The following is an 18,210-nucleotide window of genomic DNA, read 5'->3' on the forward strand; positions in this document are numbered from 1 at the left end:
CTAGTTTTTCTGCATCTTTTTGTGAAAGGACATGTCTAATTTTTGAAATATTACGCAAGTGGAAAAAAGCGGTCCTAGAAATTTGTTTTAAGTGACTATTAAAGGATAAATCAGGATGATTTGAGTAGGGGTTTGATGACAGCTATTTTAAAAGACTGTGGTACATAACCTGATGATAATGACAGATTGATAATGTTAAGTAACGAACTATCAATTAGGGGCAGAATTTCTTTAAGTAATTTGGTAGGAATGGGATCTAAGATACAGGTTGTTGGTTTAGAACCTGAGATTAATTTGGTAAACTGATCACGGGTGATCAGAGAGAAGCTGTCTAAGTAATGGGTAGGACTCTCAGCCGTTTCTGAGATCTCTGTTGTTGGGAGGGTATTAGTGCCAATTGAGGGCAGGAGATGGTTGATTTTATTTCTAATAGTTTGAATTTTATCATTAAAAAAGCTCATAAAGATATTGCTATTTAGGGATCGAGGAATACTGGGTTCTGTGGAGGTGTGACTCTCTGTCAGCCTGGCTACAGTGCTGAAGAGAAACCTGGGGTTGTTTTTATTCTCTTCTATTAGTTTTGAATAGTAGGCGGCTCTTGCTTTGTGGAGAGCCTTTTTATATTCTTTAACACTATTCTTCCATTCTATGAGTTTTTCAACATTGTTGCTGGAGTGCTTCTTCCTTTCTAGTTTTCTTGATAATTGTTTTAACTCATTTGTCTGGGAATTATACCACGGAGCTAATTTACTATGTTGGACATTTTTCTTTTTTTTTTTTTTTTTTTTAGAGGCGCTATTAAGTCTAATGTTAATCGTAATGAGTCTGCAGAGCTATCGCCGAGGTGATATTACATTATATATGTTTTATTTTTAATGTCATAAACATAGTAGAAAAGCCATCATGCCATGAAACTATACACCAGGAAGACAACCTGGGGCCAAACAATCCCCATGATTCTGTTACTAGTCCGATATTAGTTTTGGAATGTGTGGTTGTCAATCTAGCTGTCAGGATTTTAACTAGTACAACATTTGTTGTTATGGTAGTTTTAAAGTGGAAAAAGTAAGTTTTCACTTTACCCCGTAGCTGGGGTAAAGTGAGACACAAGACCACTTTTTTTAAAACAATCATATTTTCACTGCCCTTTGTCCTGAAGACATTCTGATCATTTGCATTGCTAGAAAAACTCCTGAATCAATGGGAAATGTGTAAATTTGACTGATATATAATTTAAGGTCGCCTAGAGGGGAGCAAATTTAAAAAAAAATGTCTCACATTAACCCGCTCTCCCCTACATGACATGCTCCTCTGTCTGAAACACTTGCAAACATTTACAGTTTTGCAGAAATACCCTCTACTTCTTCCTCCTCCTCCTCCTTTTGAAGCCGTCTCAGTGCTGTGTGAATATTTCCACCTGTAGACTGGCTCCAGATGAAGTGATCATTTCCAGCCATTGCTGCGTCTTTGCAGGATTAGTTGCTGTAAGTTTACGCTGCGGCGAATTGAGGCAACAGAGCAAAGACGCCAAATGCAATTGCTGGGCTTTATTCTTGTGTAAACAAACTTCTGAGAAGTTAGCAGCACTTTGGCAAAGCCCCAGTTAATTGATGTCTGGACTCTGCTAGGGGAGAAAGTGTGGCGGTCATCACTAGTGTTACAACAGCTTATCGTCTTCAACGGTTTCAAACATAAGTTGGTAGGTTTGTCAACACTCTGATTAACACACAGCAAACCCACAACAAGACACGCACACATGCCAACATCCAGGAAAACAGATGCTATCACAGCTCATTGCTTCTGCATCGTTTGCATGGATGCTAATGAGGTTTCTCAGGGATCTTTGCTGTTAATTCAAACATTGTTCTTTTGCCTGGAACCGTCAATGAGGTAGCAAGGGAAATATCAGCAGATCAATGGGGCATGGTGGTACAGTGGGTAGCACTGTTGCCTCACAGCTCAAGAGGATACTATGACCTTGTTTGGTCAACAAGTTTGAAGGAATTTTAATGAAGGTTACAGGAAGGTTCTATTTCTGTTCCTGTACCTCAGTATGAAGGAGTATGGTGGGTGGACATGTGTGATATTGGTTTAGGAAACAACACCTTGTTAGTAAAAGGTCATGGTTGGGTTAGTAATGAGTCTTGTTTTGTCTTCTCTCACCTTAACCAACTGCTGTGAGGATTCGCACATGTGTAAAATATAGACTATAAATAAAGATGTGTCCTCCCACTGTCTACAAGCACTGCCAGCTCACACATTTGGATCAAGAGTCTGCGCAGGAGCGTTCAGGAAATGGAGCCACGCCATCGAGATTCTGGAAATACAAGAGCCCACACCAATCACAAGTTAGTCTCAGCTGTCAATCATGATGTTTCACTGCATTGTTCTGTCTAACTAATGTAACAAGACTTCTGAGCGGCATGAACACGTGAACAAACATCAGGGTGATGAGAACAAGATACAATGACAGAACCCATCTGAGTGCTGCCTGATGCTCTAACTGCCATCAGAAATATTTGGTGACCTCTGAGAGAAACCTCTGTGTGTGTGAATCAGAGACAGTGGACACACAGTGACTGTTGTGTTCACTCTCCATTATCTCACTCTCTGCTATGAACACTGGTGTCCGTATTTTTCCAGAAATTAAGCATTGTTTGACCTGGCTAACAATGGAGGGGGGTTTCACTGTGTGCGTGTGTCTGTATGATATATAAATAAATATATATATATATATTTTTTTTTTTTTTTTTGAATACTTGTATATGGTATATTAACTCTGCCTTTTCTGGTCAGAATTTTTTTTTCCTATTAAGTTCCCAGCAGTAACAGTAACTCAGATACCCATATGTCTGGTGCGTACCTCAACCAGGCCCCAACATTCTCCTTAAATTCAATCAAGCAGCACCAGATTTCTCACATTCATAGTTGTCAGCTACATAAATGTCAAATTTGTCAAACTCAAGATCCATGAATTACTCCCTGCAAAACTGGTGAAAATGTCAGGAGAAACATCCTGTCTCACACTTCCCCGATTCAGATCGAATATAAGAGATAAATTCTTCCCTGTATCACATCCTTGTACCAAGTTTCTTGGTATTCGTCCTGTAGTTGTGTGAAATCTATACAAACAAACCCACAAACATTTAGTCTCATCCTTGTCAGAATAAACTAGAATGAGTACTCCTTCAAGGCCCAACAGTCTCCCTTAAATTCAATCAAGCTGCCCCAATCACACACGTACAGATACTAGTCCTTTTAAAACTGCCGGATTTCATTTTATCAAGTTATGAGAGTTATTTCATTGAAAATCAGTGATCATGTCAAAATCTTTTGTTACAGAAAGAAAAATAATGGATCTGCCTCAAAATGTAGTAGATTCTTTTTTTGCCCTTTTCCCACCTCTCCACCAAATTTGCGTGTGATCCTGCTGACACACAGCAGTGGAAACGTGTTGACAAAGGGAGAGGGAGGAGGAATAAAGACATAAAGAAGAGACACAAATAAGAAGGAAAGGGTGGAGGCTGTCTGGGGAACAGTTTGAGCCAAATCATCTTTCAGTCTCACTGTCGTCACAAAGTCAGTGAGATGTGGAACCAACGAGTCTCTGAACCAGAGAAACATGATTAATGTGTGTGACCGCTTTGATCAGGGTCATGTGTTTCACATAGAAATCTCAGAGGTTTTCATTACTTTTATTATTGACTTCAAATGAAAAAATTCCAATATTAAAAACTGCTGACTCCAGCACTGATCATGAACCAGATAGGGGCCCGGAAAAACCACCTGCTGCTGATTGGACTGTTTAAACTCAGTGATTTGCTTCTATGGTGATGAGATTGTGATGAAATGTTGACAAAATACTGGGAGATGTTAAATTAAGTTAGTCAAGTCAAGTCAGTTTGAATTAACTAAGTCAAGTTGGTTAAGATAAATCAACTCGAGTTAGTGAAGTCAAGTCATGTTAAGTAAAGTAAAGTTAGACTGGATAAATCCTCTCCAACAGGAACAGACCTTTGTATTAGCCATCAGTTTTTTTACCATTATAATACCATAGTCATAAAATATCTAAGCTGTTATAGATATTGATAAGTTACGATACATTGCTAATATGTAAAAGCAAACGTATAGAAATGTTTCAGGACATTGAAAGTCTGCTTAATTGATCAAATACAATCTAAACTCTCCCCAAATCAGAGAATCTGCGGTTTAGTCTGGGTCCTAAATTCACCAACTATTAAAAAAAATACTATCTATAGTGGTTACAGACGTTATTGACAAAACAAGGATATTTAGAGAGCAGAAGATGTTTGTCTTGAAAAAGCTGATCCGGTAAGTGGTGAAGTTTGCAAAGTTTAATGAAAGTGAAGGAATATCACACCAATATCTAACCTCTCACCTCTTAACTAACCCTCAGATCAATATTTACAATCGTGCGCGATGGTTCCAACTCAAAATCATTTGTTGATGGACTTAATGAAATCCTGAGTGCAGGGCAAGGTCAGCTCATCAGAACGATTCTCGGGATTTGGGACTGGTTATGACAAAGTAAAAGCTGCATGAAGCTGGTTTCATAAAAAACAGCTTTGTCACACAGACACTAAGGGAACAGGTGCTGCTTTGCAAATGATACCAGGAACTGCTGCGAGAAACAAGTGCTTTCGGGGGACACTGCTGCAGAGTCGTCAAAGAGACTCGCCAAAGGCCAGATACAGCATATTGCACATAAGGTTTTATTCAAATGTACACAATCAAATCCGATTTTTAATGATTACGCAGACAACTCAAAACAAACATGAAACTGGAGTTGGAGGCGGAAAAAGGAGATGAACTCAGGGTTGGATTAAAAAGAAAAGGTCAATCAAATCTATAAAGCAGCATCAGCATGTGGACGGAGAGGAATGGAAAATGAGACTGTGAGGGCAGATTGCTGCGTCATGTCTACACAGTGACTCATTGCCCCCAGATAAGTCAGTGAGTTTTATGAATGGCAGCTGGTGACTCAAAGCTGAAGTAGGCTGGGGGGGGGGCTTCCTGTCTAAATGGAAAAAGGCATAGCAGGAAAACGTGTGTGATGGGGAAAACACATTCTCACCTCAAGTTACAAAATCCATTAGCAGTGAAATCCTCATCACCGTGCAGAGCATGTGTTGGTGTAAATGTGCAGCGAGGCCGACGCACTCTGGATTAAAAGCACCGCGTTCTCAAAAGCAGAGTGAAGGCTGTTATTACCCAATAAAACCTCTGGCTCGAGTGTTTTCCACTGCACCCAGATCAGTGAGACGAGGCCAGAACGTTGCGAGTGCCGAGTGGACGGAGTTCCACCACTAACCGCCTCCACAGTGATGAGACGGAAAACATCCACGGTTCAAATCAGCATCAGGATGCCCACAAGACCTAACTGGAGGAGTCAGAGAAGTCAAAGCTGCAGATACAAGATGGAGGAAAGAGACATGTTGATACCTATTTCAGTAGGTGCACTCAAAGATTCATATATATTCTTAACGATCATCTTATCCACATTTACTGCAACATAAATACCATATATTTAATTTGGAGCCAGAGTAGGGATAGAGTGGAGTCTAAGTATGTAAGTCCCACCCATAGTCAAACATGAACCAATCAAAAGTCAGTCTCACTAGTCAATCATGACATTACACTACATTTTTATAGCATCTTTGCAGGAAGGGGGGGGGGGGGGCAAGATAGATTCAATCTAGAGGCTGCTCCAGGCCTAATTAACAGATGTAGGATTTTCTTCCATTAGGTACAGCTCAATAGAATCGAAGGAGATGTTTGTGCCTTGGTGGAAAATCTGTTTTTAACATAAGAATATTGCATTTGAATGTGTTTGTCCAACTGGTCTGACACTTCAATGCTGGAATGGCTTCAGCATGAAAAGCAAGTTTAACTAGCGAACATGAGAATTATCAACACACTTTTACACACAAATCACCCGTTTCATTTGTTGAGAACAGTTTGAGAAGATGTTAGTGAACAGAAAAAGCTGAAACAAGATGCTGCATTTAATATTCTTTATTCATTATTTCTTCTTCAAACACATTTTCCTGATGTACACGTACATTTCCATTCAAAGGAAAAACTCAAGTGAGGTAAAAGTGCTGATAAATGAAATAGTATAATGATCGTAACCATCAAAGTCACTGTCACAATCACAAAGCTGACAAAAGCTCTTTTGCATTAACTATTTCAAAAATAATATATATATAGTGCCACTAATTTCTTATCCCCCCCCACTTAAACATCCACAAGCATCCCATCATACACCCATGCAAACGAGCACACAAATCCACGCATGAACGTATACACAAATCTGCTGCAAAAAGAAACAAAGGCTTCACGACTCGCAACACAAACTGTAGGAGAGCGTCCACATGGCCTCTTTCAGTCCTATGGCGCAAGACTGAATATCTAATCCACAGCTTCCTCCACACCGTCCTCTCCCAGCAAAGGATACATCTACAGGTGCTGGGAAGAAAGACACCCACAACACACTGCACTGATAAACAAAGGCCCAAACAACTGGACCACCAAAAGGCGAGGTGAGTGAGAAGCAACAGGATTGACAACACTGACAAGTTTGCAGCAGAAAAAGAAGTGGGGGTCAGAAAAACTAATAGACAAAAAAAAAAAATACACTTCATCCTCTTACCATCCTTCACACAGTTTTTACAGCGACATAAATACATACGCCAACACCGACGAAGGAATTGATTTCGTACGAGCCCTGCTGCCTATATAAAGCTTTCATTATTTTCATCAACAGAAACTTCAATCGTCAGAGAAAAAAAAGTTGTAATAACCGTAAACATGTGAAGTTAATGTGTACACACACAGGATTAACATTCCAGGCTGGTTCACCATTGAATGTCTCGTTAATCTTAGTTTGTATCTCTTGTGTTTTATTCTGACCTCGAGCGCAACGATATTAAGCGAGCGATGAGAACATGGAGGCCTGAGAAGAGACTCGTCCTCGCCACACACTGCAGACATCAACCTGCAGCTGTGAGCCGCGGCATAACCGGAAATCTGGTTCTGAATGTGGCCTCAATAGGATGGTTACAGGGGGGAGCAATTGGGTCCGATTGACCCGAATGAGAACATTAAATTCAGCTAAGACGAGGAGAGTCAGAGAGAAAACACGAAAGACAGAAGATAAAGGCGAGTAGTAAGAGGTGCCGTCTTTATGTCAGGGGGAGATCAAACCAACTCATCGTCCCAAAAACTAAATGGGGACAAAAACAAAGCCCTCATCAACACACTATGTCCCTGAGAACCAGCTCAACTCCCTCAGCATTTGACAACATTAGCTTATTTACATTCCTCTCAGGTGGCTGGGTTAAATGTAAAACAAGGCCCCTTTTTAAAGTGCGTCTGTGAGTACCGGCTCTCTGCTGGGGAACCTCTAGCTACTGTGCCACAGAGCGGCTCGTCAGTGCACTTCAGGTATTGCATTGGTTCGGATCTGGAGAGAACTGTCAGCAAAAGAACAAAAAAAAAAACTAAATTTAGTCAGAGCTAAATGATTGGCCGACTTTTAAATCAAAAAGATGTAAATATGGAACATCTGTTTAGATGATCACAATGAATCAAAAGCTGGATCTCAAATGTGCCGATGCAAGACTGGAGTCAACATGGCTTCCAGAGACTGCAGGAAACGACAAAAAAGAGAGTGAAACAAAATGGCAGACAGGAATGACAACACAGGAGGGGTTTCAAGGCACAGAATTGTGTGGGACTGATACTAAAAAGAAAGAAACAAAACACTCAAATTTCAAATTCAAACCAAAGACATTTTACTCCCCAACCAAATACATGAGCATTTCCCCAGAAACCAGGATCTAATACAGCAATGACAGTTGTCATGATTAGGTTTAACTGGGGTTGAAAATAAAATAACCTTTTGCCAACACTTTCCCTCCTGATCACCATAAAAACAAAAACTTTAAAAGGCTACATCATTTTCAAAAAAGTGAAAAGGCACTTGATTGCTTCAGTTGCTGGTTTTTAAGCAGCCTTTGGTCCAGAGTTAGAGTGTGTGGCACCTCACTTGTTAAAGACTACGGCAGTTCCTACACCAAAGCTCAGCCGCTGAGTCAGCACGGCATGCCCCTGCCCTGGGCGTGAACTGCAGAGGAGGCCGAGTAGACTTTCCACTGACCATTCTCAACCAGCCAGGAGCTGTGAGCCAGCCAGATAACAGTCGCTCCTGGTTATCTGCGGTAAACATGTGCTGCAGGGGGACGAGTAGCAGCAGCAATGCAGCGAGCGAACTACGGCTTCAAAGAAGTGGGGGCTTACTACACTGCGGCTGCCACTATGTAAGGAGTTTAAGAACAACTCTGACATGGATGCTGCAACGTCAGGATCGCAAAGAGCAGAGATGAATGGTTTGGGTCAGAGCTCAGCCCATCTGCTCGTAACACCACACTGCAAATGTTCAAAATTCACAGCTAATAATAAGTTTGGCCAGAAATAGAAATTCAGAATAAGGGGGTGCGGCCTCGTAGCTCGAATCAGTTGTAGCTTCCAGGATAAAGCAAACTTCACTAGGGGGGGTGGTGTCCCTCCAGCAGACACGTTGGCATTTCTCTAAACATACCAAACTCTACTGGTGTCCATGACCACAAAAGGTGTTCAAACACTGGTGGTCCCAGCAGGGACCAGGAAATGATTGTATGCCCTTCCCACACTGAAGGTGGCGGTACTGCTGCTGCTGGCACACTGGCTCCCTTTCCCACCTCCCCCAGGAAAAACTGAAAAAAGGATAATTATAGCCAGCCTTTATTTTGAGAGCTAGTTGCTGTGATGCGTCAGAGGAGGATCCCATTTCAGGGCTGCCGTCGAGCCTGCAATGGCTGTGAGGGACGACCCTGCAGGGCCCACCATGTGCTGCTCCTTTTAAGGGAAGGGACAGTCACTGCAGGACTCCCAGCCGGTTCTGGCTCCAGGCAACAAGGACAGTCCCAGAGCGTTCACTGCGTCAGTCACACCCACCCTGCAAAAGCCAGGATTTTGACATGTGGAGGTCACTGGTGAAGCATTGGCAGTGACTTAAAAAACTAAGCTCCTCACTCCTCCTCAGTCGGAGGCCTACGCGGTCTTACTGCAGTTTTAAACTCAAAGTACAGGACTGAGTAAGCAGGAGAACGGGGGAGGAGGGGAGCTCGTCCTGTCCTGAAATTCACAGTGGAAAATAAAAAAATATACATTTTGTTTGCTTATTCACAAATCACAGGCACTGCCGGCGTATTAGAGTTTGTCTGTGAGAGATATTTACAAAATCCATTAAAACAAATCTAAGTCTCGCTTCCCATTCATTTCGGATTTGTCATGCATCCCTTACATTATTCCCAAGTGCTTAACACCAGTGCTGTTTTTTTTTTTCTAATTGAGCTGAAACATTTTATATCGTCTCTTCCCAATAACAGCATTTTGTCATTATTTCCGTTTTTTCAAAAAATTTTTGGGACACCAAATTCAGGCTATAACGTTTTCTTATTCCCTGTCTACAAAAAAACAGCCTGTATACTTAAATAATTGGGAGATAAAGCTGGAGGTTAAGGCACAAAACAGAACTCCATTAAGAATAAAGTTGATAAACAGGGAAACAACCAAACATTAGAGAGAAATCTAAATAACACTTAAAAATATCACTTTCTATTCAATGACCTAGACGCCTCTGTAGATAAGGAATGAGAAAGGATTGCAAAAACAAAGCAAAAACACTTGTCCACTTAAATATAATTGTGCCTTGAGAGGAACTTTATATCAATTGCCTCTATATCATTTTTTTTTTGTTTTTTTTCTCTGCTATTCCTCTATTTTCAAACGCAGCAGTGGCCGTGCCCTCTTCTACATCCTTTCACGTGGTTCTTGACTCAGTTACATGGCAGCCATGTTGGAATGTTCTGGTTGGCCACGTAGTAGTTGCTGAAGTTGTGGTCTCGGACGTATGGAGCTGGCTGATAGTAGCAGGTGACACAGGACGCGTCTGGGATGGCGTTCTGCTCTGCCAGTACCCGGAAGGCCATCAGCGAGATGAGGTGGAGGGTCTGCCGCCGCTCGTGACCCATGAGGCACACCGTGCTCTCGTTCACCACTCGCCGCAGGATCATGAGGTAGTCGTACTTGCTCTTCTCCTCGCCTATGAAGTGGCTCTGAAGATAGGCCTCCACCTTGCGCTGCTGCTCACCAAGATCAGGGAAGTCAATGAAGAAGCGTGAGCACATGTACCGCTCCAGGCCTTTGAACTCCTCCTCGCTGGCCGGCCGGAAGTCCCTCACTAGCAGATTGCAGTATTTCAGAAGGCCGCCGCCCCGGATCTCCTCAGGCCGCTTGGTGGCAATGAGCTTGTTGCGCAGGTGGCTCAGCGCCATGCTGAAGTCCCCGTACACGCTCTCCCCGCTCACAGTCGGGTGGAAGGCCTGCGTCATTGGCGTCTGTGCCAGCTCGTAGTAGACGAGCATGGAGTCCAGCACAATCTGAAAGGAGTCCACACTGAACTCAAACTGCCGGCGTATTGTGTCCACAAACTTCAGCTCCACGTTGCGCCCATTGTTGTTGGAGAGAGAGATGAGGCTCCAGCGGTCTTGCTCTGTGTTGACCTTCACCAGCTTCTGGACGTAAGCCTCTTTCAGGGTCATGGGAGTAATTTTATCCTTGTTCACTCCCTCAGGCAGAAAGTCCAGCAGGGTGCCCATTACCACGTCCTTAATGACGCGGTATTCTCTCTCGTGCGGCAGGTCCACCCTGAAGATGACGTCCAGATCTTTGTAGCTCCAGCCGATGTCCTGCACCAGCACGTGGCTGGCCGTGGAGCCGTTGAGACGAATGTCCTTCACTCGGATGCCCCTCAGCTCCAGGCGGGTACGCACCCAGGCCACAATGTCTTTGAGGCGCACCTCTAAGGTGGGGAAGTTGCCTCGTCCGTGAACAGGCACGACCGCAGTTAGCACGTCATTGAGCCGGCTCACTTGCTCCCAGGACAGAACGCTGACTGAACTACTCTTTGATTCCTCCTTGTTCTCCATCTTCTCACAAGGTTCTGATTTACTAAGTTGACAGGAGAGAGCAAACAAACGAGTGTTAGCTTCAAGTGTAGGAGAATCCAAACGAAATACACAAAATCATAAACACACTGAAACATTTCAACAAGAGCACAACATCCTACAGCAACAGTCAATCAGGGCTGTGAACACTTTTTAACAATTAAATCTATTGAACAAAATGTAAAAACTAGCCTGTAAACAGAAGAAAAACTAAATGAATTGCCAAATGGAAGAGCTGACCATTAGGTCCCCAGTATGGAACAATTTGTCAATAAATTGTTTAGGTGGTCCTTCGATAAATCTCAAATCTATGTCTCAATATGTTGAGACATAGACAATATGCAACAGTCCAAAACCAAACGGTAATACATCTCAGTCCATACATGGGTACAAATTCAGAAAAGTATTTAATATGAGTTGTTGATCATTTTTATGTCATTATCAATCTTTAATAGTTGCCCTGTCAATAAAAATGTCAAATATTGATAAGCAAACAACATTAATGGACTATAAGGTTAAATCATGTGAAACATCATCCTCCTCATGTTCAGCACGAGCGCTGCACAGTGTGAGCACGAGACGACCCGTTCACACAGCGGAGCACGTGAAGCTTCCAGAAACAGCGGAGTGCACGAGCGTGGCGTTTTTATTCTGGAACCGACGCACGCGGGGTTAAAGTGCACGTGGAGAACGTTAAAAAGCACGACACACAATTCACCATTTCCGATCTGCTCCAGCTGATTCATCAGCGCACCAGCAAACTGCGTGGAGAACACCGCACTGCGCTTTGAAGGCCACTAAGCGTGACTCGGTAACAGTTTCATAGTCAACGTAAGGTTAAAGCATCTAACTGTTGCGGAGAAACATCCCCACATCGCTCTTTTGAATCGCTGGTTTACGTAAACGTGGTTGTAGCTGTGTTTCCATGCTAACCGCGCAGTTCACGCAACAGAAGCAGCCACACTGAGGATGAGGTCGATACTTACGTTTTGTTGAAAGTCTTCAGAATCCAGAAGAGAAGAAATACAGTTCGTTCCGACTCATGATCCAGAGGAAACACTCTGACACACACACACCGCGGAGGAGTCAGTGTCCGCACCGCCGCGCACACACCTGCTTTATACAGCCGCAGCACGACCCACTCACACCGCTGCTCCGCCGAGACAAAACACAGTCCCTCAGATACCAATGCGCGGAGCCAGCCTCTGATTGGTCGACGGGCCTTTTGCGTTGCCAGGCAGACGACCAATGTTGAGGATTCGGTTTATCTGTCAACTGATATCATAATAACAATATTAATAAATTGTATTATAACTATTAATCAATCATAATATAAAAAAGGCTAATAATAATAACAAAGGAAAACACCGCACTGCTTTTCCTCATGTCACTCTACTTATTTGTTTAAATGTATTTATTTTTTCATTCTTTATCTTTATTTTCTATTTATTGTATTATTCAACATCAATAAATCAAATTTTATTTGTATAGCCCATATTCACAAATTATGTTTTTTTAAGTAATGCCCTTTACCTCCACTTCCCCCACCATCACTTCCAGGTACAGAACCACATCTACTTTGTTTGAGGCTATTTGGAAACAGAACCTATCTCATACATTCATTATTTAGTGTTCATCAGTAAATGGATCAGATTCAAGGGATCACATTTATTAACGCCATAGACCGTAAAGAAAGATGTGTCTCGACCATCTCCTGTTTTACAAAAGCAAAGCCAAATTTCCTGGATTCGAATGCTGCCATCTTGTGTTGGCCTCATTTTTAGCCTTAGTCTGGGTCAGGCTACAATGTCTTGGGTCATGGGGGGGAAGAAGTGGTATCAAGGTGTTTGTCTCATCTGTTAATCTGATGTTTCACCTCATTCTTATAGCATCAAACAACCTAAGCCCCAAACACATCAGTGTGATGAGAACAACGTAAAATCACATAGAAAAATTAATTCAATGTGTTCTCTGACTTTGCCTAAGAGAACATGAACATTTATTGCTGAGAAAAGAAAGACTAACATCTTCTTTTCCTGCGGTGATCACACTCCTTTTTCCACCGAAACATGAAGACACACGTGGCTGCAGGAAACCCACGTCAAGAAGAAGCTAAAAATGCAGTTTCGCACAAATGAACCTTTTCTCTGCAGCGTCAGTGGCGGAAACGCACACCACAGTGAGCCTCAGCAGTGCAGTTGTACTTGTGTGTGTGTGTGTGTGTGTGTGTGTGTTGTGAGGAGAGCCCCTTAGGGAGTGGGGTTGTTCATCATCTCAGTGTCAGTGTGTCAGCAGCAGAAACCATACACCAGAGGGGATCCCCTCCCTCTCTCTTTGTGTGTTAGTCATATCCTCACTCATAGGAGATTTTCAAGGGAAATTTAACAGAATTGCCACGTTTTACTCTCTCATCAAAGATTCAAACAGTAGGGTTGTCCACAGTGGACATTTGAACACAAAGGAGGAGGAAGCAAAGTAAAAGGCAAATTAAGTCACAGTACAAGTTGAGCTATCCACCTCACATAAAAAAAGAGCAGTGTTAAAACCTCAGCAGGATTGCAGCAGGAAACTCAGTTGTGTTTCACTTCAGTGGGATGACGCAGTCAGTGCTCCGGCTTTGTTTCTTCTGTCTACATGAGAACCAGTTCACCGCTTAGACACACAGGGCAACAGAACTAATCACCACACTAATAATTTATAGTTAAATATATAGTTATAAATACTAACAATTTACTATTTATGCCAAAGACCATAAGACCACCCTTGTACAGTCGGCCGTTCATACGACTTCACAACAAAGACAACCCTCCGCTGCACCTTCATCCTGGAACAGGAAGTGTGGTGCTGAAGGAGTTCTGCTGCAAATCTACAGATAACGTTGACATAATAAAATGAATATTAGTAGTAATTTGAGATGTTTAAAAAAAATCCGTCATCTATGTGTAGAAATACATTCCTCTGACATCTGAGTGAAGAATCACTGAGGAGACGGCAGAATGTTATCACAGCGCTCTTGATAAGAGATGGACGCCAGCGAGTTTGTGAGGTTGGTTGACCTGAAGTGTGTGTGTGTGTTTGCACATGTGTGTTTGTGTGCGTTGGCCGTGCTTTGCAGCTGCAGATCGGCCATCTGAAGAGTGACTCACTGCGTCCAGGCCTCGGATGAGTAACCAGCACTGGCCATTAACACATTAAACACACAATGAGATGCACATTAGCACGTACACGGACGGACACATTGTCCCCATGTAAGCAAACAGACGGACACACAACACAGTTCCATTAAAGGCTGTTAAGGAGAGCGCTTGCTAATCTCTTCAGAATGAGTCAGTCAGATATTTAAAAACCTGCTCTTCCCCTGACGTCATAGTTGTTATCAGACACACACACACAGGCACACACATACACTCTCTTCAATATGCACATTATTACATTAAAAGAGTTTCCCCTGCGTCCTCTCTTTGACAGTGATTCATATCTTCCTGCAGAATCACTTCCTGAATCATTATTATGTGCATGTAAGAAGAAAAACAAGTTGCTGCTGAATCAACTGCGGAAAAGAAGAGATCTACAGGCGATGTTCACAAACCTTCTGAGAAAGCTCCAAACTTTCAGTTTCGGTCGAGGAATCAATTTAAAAGTTTCACTGAGGAAATGTAAAGACTGCATTAGATCTTTGACCATTTTCACTAATATATTTATTTCTATTTTAAGGTGGATAACAACAGGGTAAAACTTTGTATTAATAGGTTACACCAGAAAACTCCACTTGATTCTTTGCATTGAGAGAAAGTTTTCAAAAAATATGTGTTTAAATATGTAAATGGGGGATTATCTATTAAAAAGATGCACTATTTCCTGAACATAAATTGGACCAGTGACTAAAAGCCGGTTTAAAATATCTGTTTTATAAAATGCCCTTAAAGGGGGAATCTTCAACATCTATTTTTATTTCTCCATAAATCAGAAAATAGAGTTGACGGCCATAACAGTAGATTTCACCTGGTTTTCTGCTGTAAATTAGTTATGGACAAACCCCTTTGTGAACCTTTTTTAGGATGTAGACAGAAATAAAACTGGAAGGTCCAGTGTAAATAAGTGAAACTGAAGTGGAGAGAAACTTCAGTTTGAGAAAACAGCCTCTGAAATCTGTGAAATGAAAACAAAAACATACATTTTGAATATTAGTTCCACTTTTCCCTTGGTGGTCATTTTAGGTCTTCTCACCCTCATGTTTGTTCAAGTACATGTTTCTGCTAAGTTTTTTTTTAATACAATAGATAGTTTAAGCATTGTAAATATTTCCAACCAGTTATCGCTCCTGTAATGCAGTGCACTTTCAAAACATGGGAGTTGACAGATGTAATTTCTTATACACAAAGATTTCACAATTTGACCCCATTAGGCATGACTCATTTTGGGGTTGAGTTTCACCTTTGACAGGCAGTGTTCATGCGTGGGCGAGGAGTGATTAGATGCCGCCGATCCTTGATTGTTTTTTTCTGGAAGAATGTCATGACAGCTTATGGTTGGAGGCCGAAGAGAAAAAGCAGAAACAACAGGGCTAAATAAAACCCAACACATCCACGTTGTATATTTGGATTAGTTGGGACTCATGCTTCCTTTTTCAAAGGGGCTGATTGTTTCTCTCTTCATGTAAACTAATCCAGGATTATCACTGACCTCAGTTTTCCTCACGTTTCCACTCTTCCCTCGTTCTCTAAACACGCTGAGTCTGTACACCGGGAGGCCAAATACAATAATGCGGTTTTATAAACAGCTGCTCGGCAGAGTGAAACGTTTGAAAATCCTCCCGGCTGCATACACACAGCCTTGAAATGACACGCAGCGACTGGAGAGGATTACAGGAAATGATGACAATGATTGCACACATGTTTGTAAATATAAAACAAGTGCATCACCACAAAAACATGTTCCATGTTCAGCACCATGGCACAGCCCACATTTTGCTATTAAAACCAAAAGAAAGTTTTAACAAGAGGAAATACCATTATGATTTTCTGCCAAACTGGTTTGAGAGAGAAATTCCCCAGTGTTTTTGGTGAAGCAGATACACTTCCCTCAACAGAAAACAGGCGCAGAAACCATTTACATGTTCGCGTAAACTGGTCAGTTCTAATAAATGTTATATTATTTCAGACAGTCCATCAAATGTAATGAAGGATGTATTTCCTCATTTAAACGTTTTACAGTGTGAAGTTTGTGTGTGATAAGTGAGACTTTTTAAACAGAGCAGTGTGCGTCTTTAATAACTGCTCACAGTGGTGGCACATGGAGAACATTCGATTGTGCAGCAGCCTGAACACACATCTGTGTGCATCCTGAGAACAAACCTGAATTCATCTGTTAGATGTGTTTCTGGGGGAGAAGAGGATCCAGGTTTACACTTTATGGTTTGTTGGTGAGTTCAAACGTTTCCTTTGCAGCAGCAGAGAAAGTTCAGGTTGTAAAGACACAGATCAAAACTGAAGCTGCGATGCCTGCCACCTCTCTCATACAAACACACACACACACACACACACGTCTTATGATACTAATGATTGTCACATGGGCGCTGTCTGTTTTTATAAATGTAACAGTGTTGTCTTTTCCAGCAGCAAAAATAACTTTAAATAGGTGATAAAAATAACAGGAGTTGAGCCAAAGTGCCTTGAAAACCTGGTGAAGGAAAAACAATATGAAGGCAACACCCAACACTGAAGTGACAGGACCTTCTCATATATCAACACTAATTGTCAACCACTGGGAAGTCAGCACAGCTATATTACTATCAATGAGTCACAGAGCAGGTTGCTGTGAGTTCCACGGCTGCATTCGCAAATCCAAGCAAATGCATTTGCTTGAAGTGATTTTACATGATTGAGTGATTGGAGCTTATTTCGTTGAACTTTTGTGTCATGAAAACACATTTCGAGTCTCAGGTGTTAACAGTGATGCAATTCTTTAAACATATAAAAACAATAGAAAACCCCACACAACATGCCTCTATACTGCTCCTCCAAGTGTCCGCAAGCCCAGACATTCAAATTCAAGTCGAAACGGCGTCACTTACACCATATGTTTCTATCCTAAACGTCCTCGGCCCTCCACACGATCACGTGAGGAGGATAACCTGTGTATTATGCTGTTTCAATTTCTGCAATTCAGTTCATTTAATAGTTTTGAAGTCAATTGTATTGGATTTGGCTGCAACACTGTTTAACCCTGAAACTCCAGCAGGGCTCTGTGGACTCAAACCCCCCCCCGAATCGGTATAGTGGTGAGTAGACTATGAGTGAATTTTCCTCTTTCTGTGAACTATCCCTTTAAGTTGAAAGCACTTTAACCCAACCGGCACACAAACTCAACCCCAGCATGGTTTCTGACCTCAACAAGTTCTACATCATATGGGTGGAACCGTGAATAGCTCGAGAGAAAAACGAAACAGTACAATGAAGCCTTGATAGAAGCACCAAGCCCATGTTTTTTGTACACATGTACAGTATTTCCTGGCAGGACAAACACACAGAGCAGGAAGTCACCTCCAGTATTCACCTCGGACAGATCGCCCTGTCTCATTACTCTGAGAGTCGCTCAGCAAGTTCAGTTTGTTCACAATTACTGTAACAACAAATCTAACATGAGTGATGAGAAACTCTTTCCTCATGACATTTATAAATCCTTTGTATTCTGCTGAATGAATGTGAGACCAATCTTTCCCCTCTTTTTCTGAGAAGTAAAGTTTGCCGACATCAGGCTCCCAGCACCTCGTCTGTTTCAAAGGCTGCAAGATGCATCTCAAGGGGACAGCAGCAGGTAGCTCAGCATTAGTTTAGCATAAGATAACATGAGGCCCATAGAGCAGATCCCAAACCCAGATGTATGCTTGTTCCTTGGCTCATCATGACCTTGAATATATATAGTTTATATATAATATAATAGTGTATCTGCAGATGCTGAATCAAACTCTCTTATTAAACAGAATTTAATGATCAAGAAATACAACATCGGGCTGAGGCTTCAGGTGCTGTCAGTAGTTGTGCAGACATTTAGTCGTTGGACCTGAAGGTGGGGCTGGATTAAGATTCAGAAACATGGAGCTTCGCAAAGCATCAGATGATCAAGCAAAACACTCAGA

The 18,210-nt window shown here is 42.0% G+C and overlaps 1 protein-coding gene and 1 long non-coding RNA gene across 2 annotated transcripts; both read right to left on the bottom strand.

Moving 5' to 3' along the window:
- Window positions 1-762: 762 nt before the first annotated feature.
- Window positions 763-5,446, bottom strand: LOC133966887 (uncharacterized). Its single transcript, XR_009924002.1, has 2 exons — window positions 5,233-5,446; window positions 763-2,317 (listed from the first exon to the last, which is right to left on the bottom strand). It is a non-coding gene; the product is annotated as an uncharacterized LOC133966887 (long non-coding RNA).
- Window positions 5,447-6,021: 575 nt separating this feature from the next.
- On the bottom strand, window positions 6,022-12,175 carry tent5c (terminal nucleotidyltransferase 5C). The gene is made up of 2 exons (XM_062402505.1): window positions 12,059-12,175; window positions 6,022-11,076 (listed from the first exon to the last, which is right to left on the bottom strand). The coding sequence occupies exon 2, from the start codon at window positions 11,052-11,054 to the stop codon at window positions 9,903-9,905; it is 1,152 nt and encodes a 383-aa protein (XP_062258489.1). The 5' UTR covers window positions 11,055-11,076; window positions 12,059-12,175; the 3' UTR covers window positions 6,022-9,902.
- Window positions 12,176-18,210: the final 6,035 nt, after the last annotated feature.

Source organism: Platichthys flesus, chromosome 13 (assembly GCF_949316205.1).
Source record: "Platichthys flesus chromosome 13, fPlaFle2.1, whole genome shotgun sequence".
Taxonomy (NCBI): Eukaryota; Metazoa; Chordata; class Actinopteri; order Pleuronectiformes; family Pleuronectidae; genus Platichthys; species Platichthys flesus.

Excerpts from the sequence above, each read along its gene's own strand:
- tent5c (XM_062402505.1), bottom strand. The coding sequence starts at position 11,054 with ATGGAGAACAAGGAGGAATCAAAGAGTAGTTCAGTCAGCGTTCTGTCC.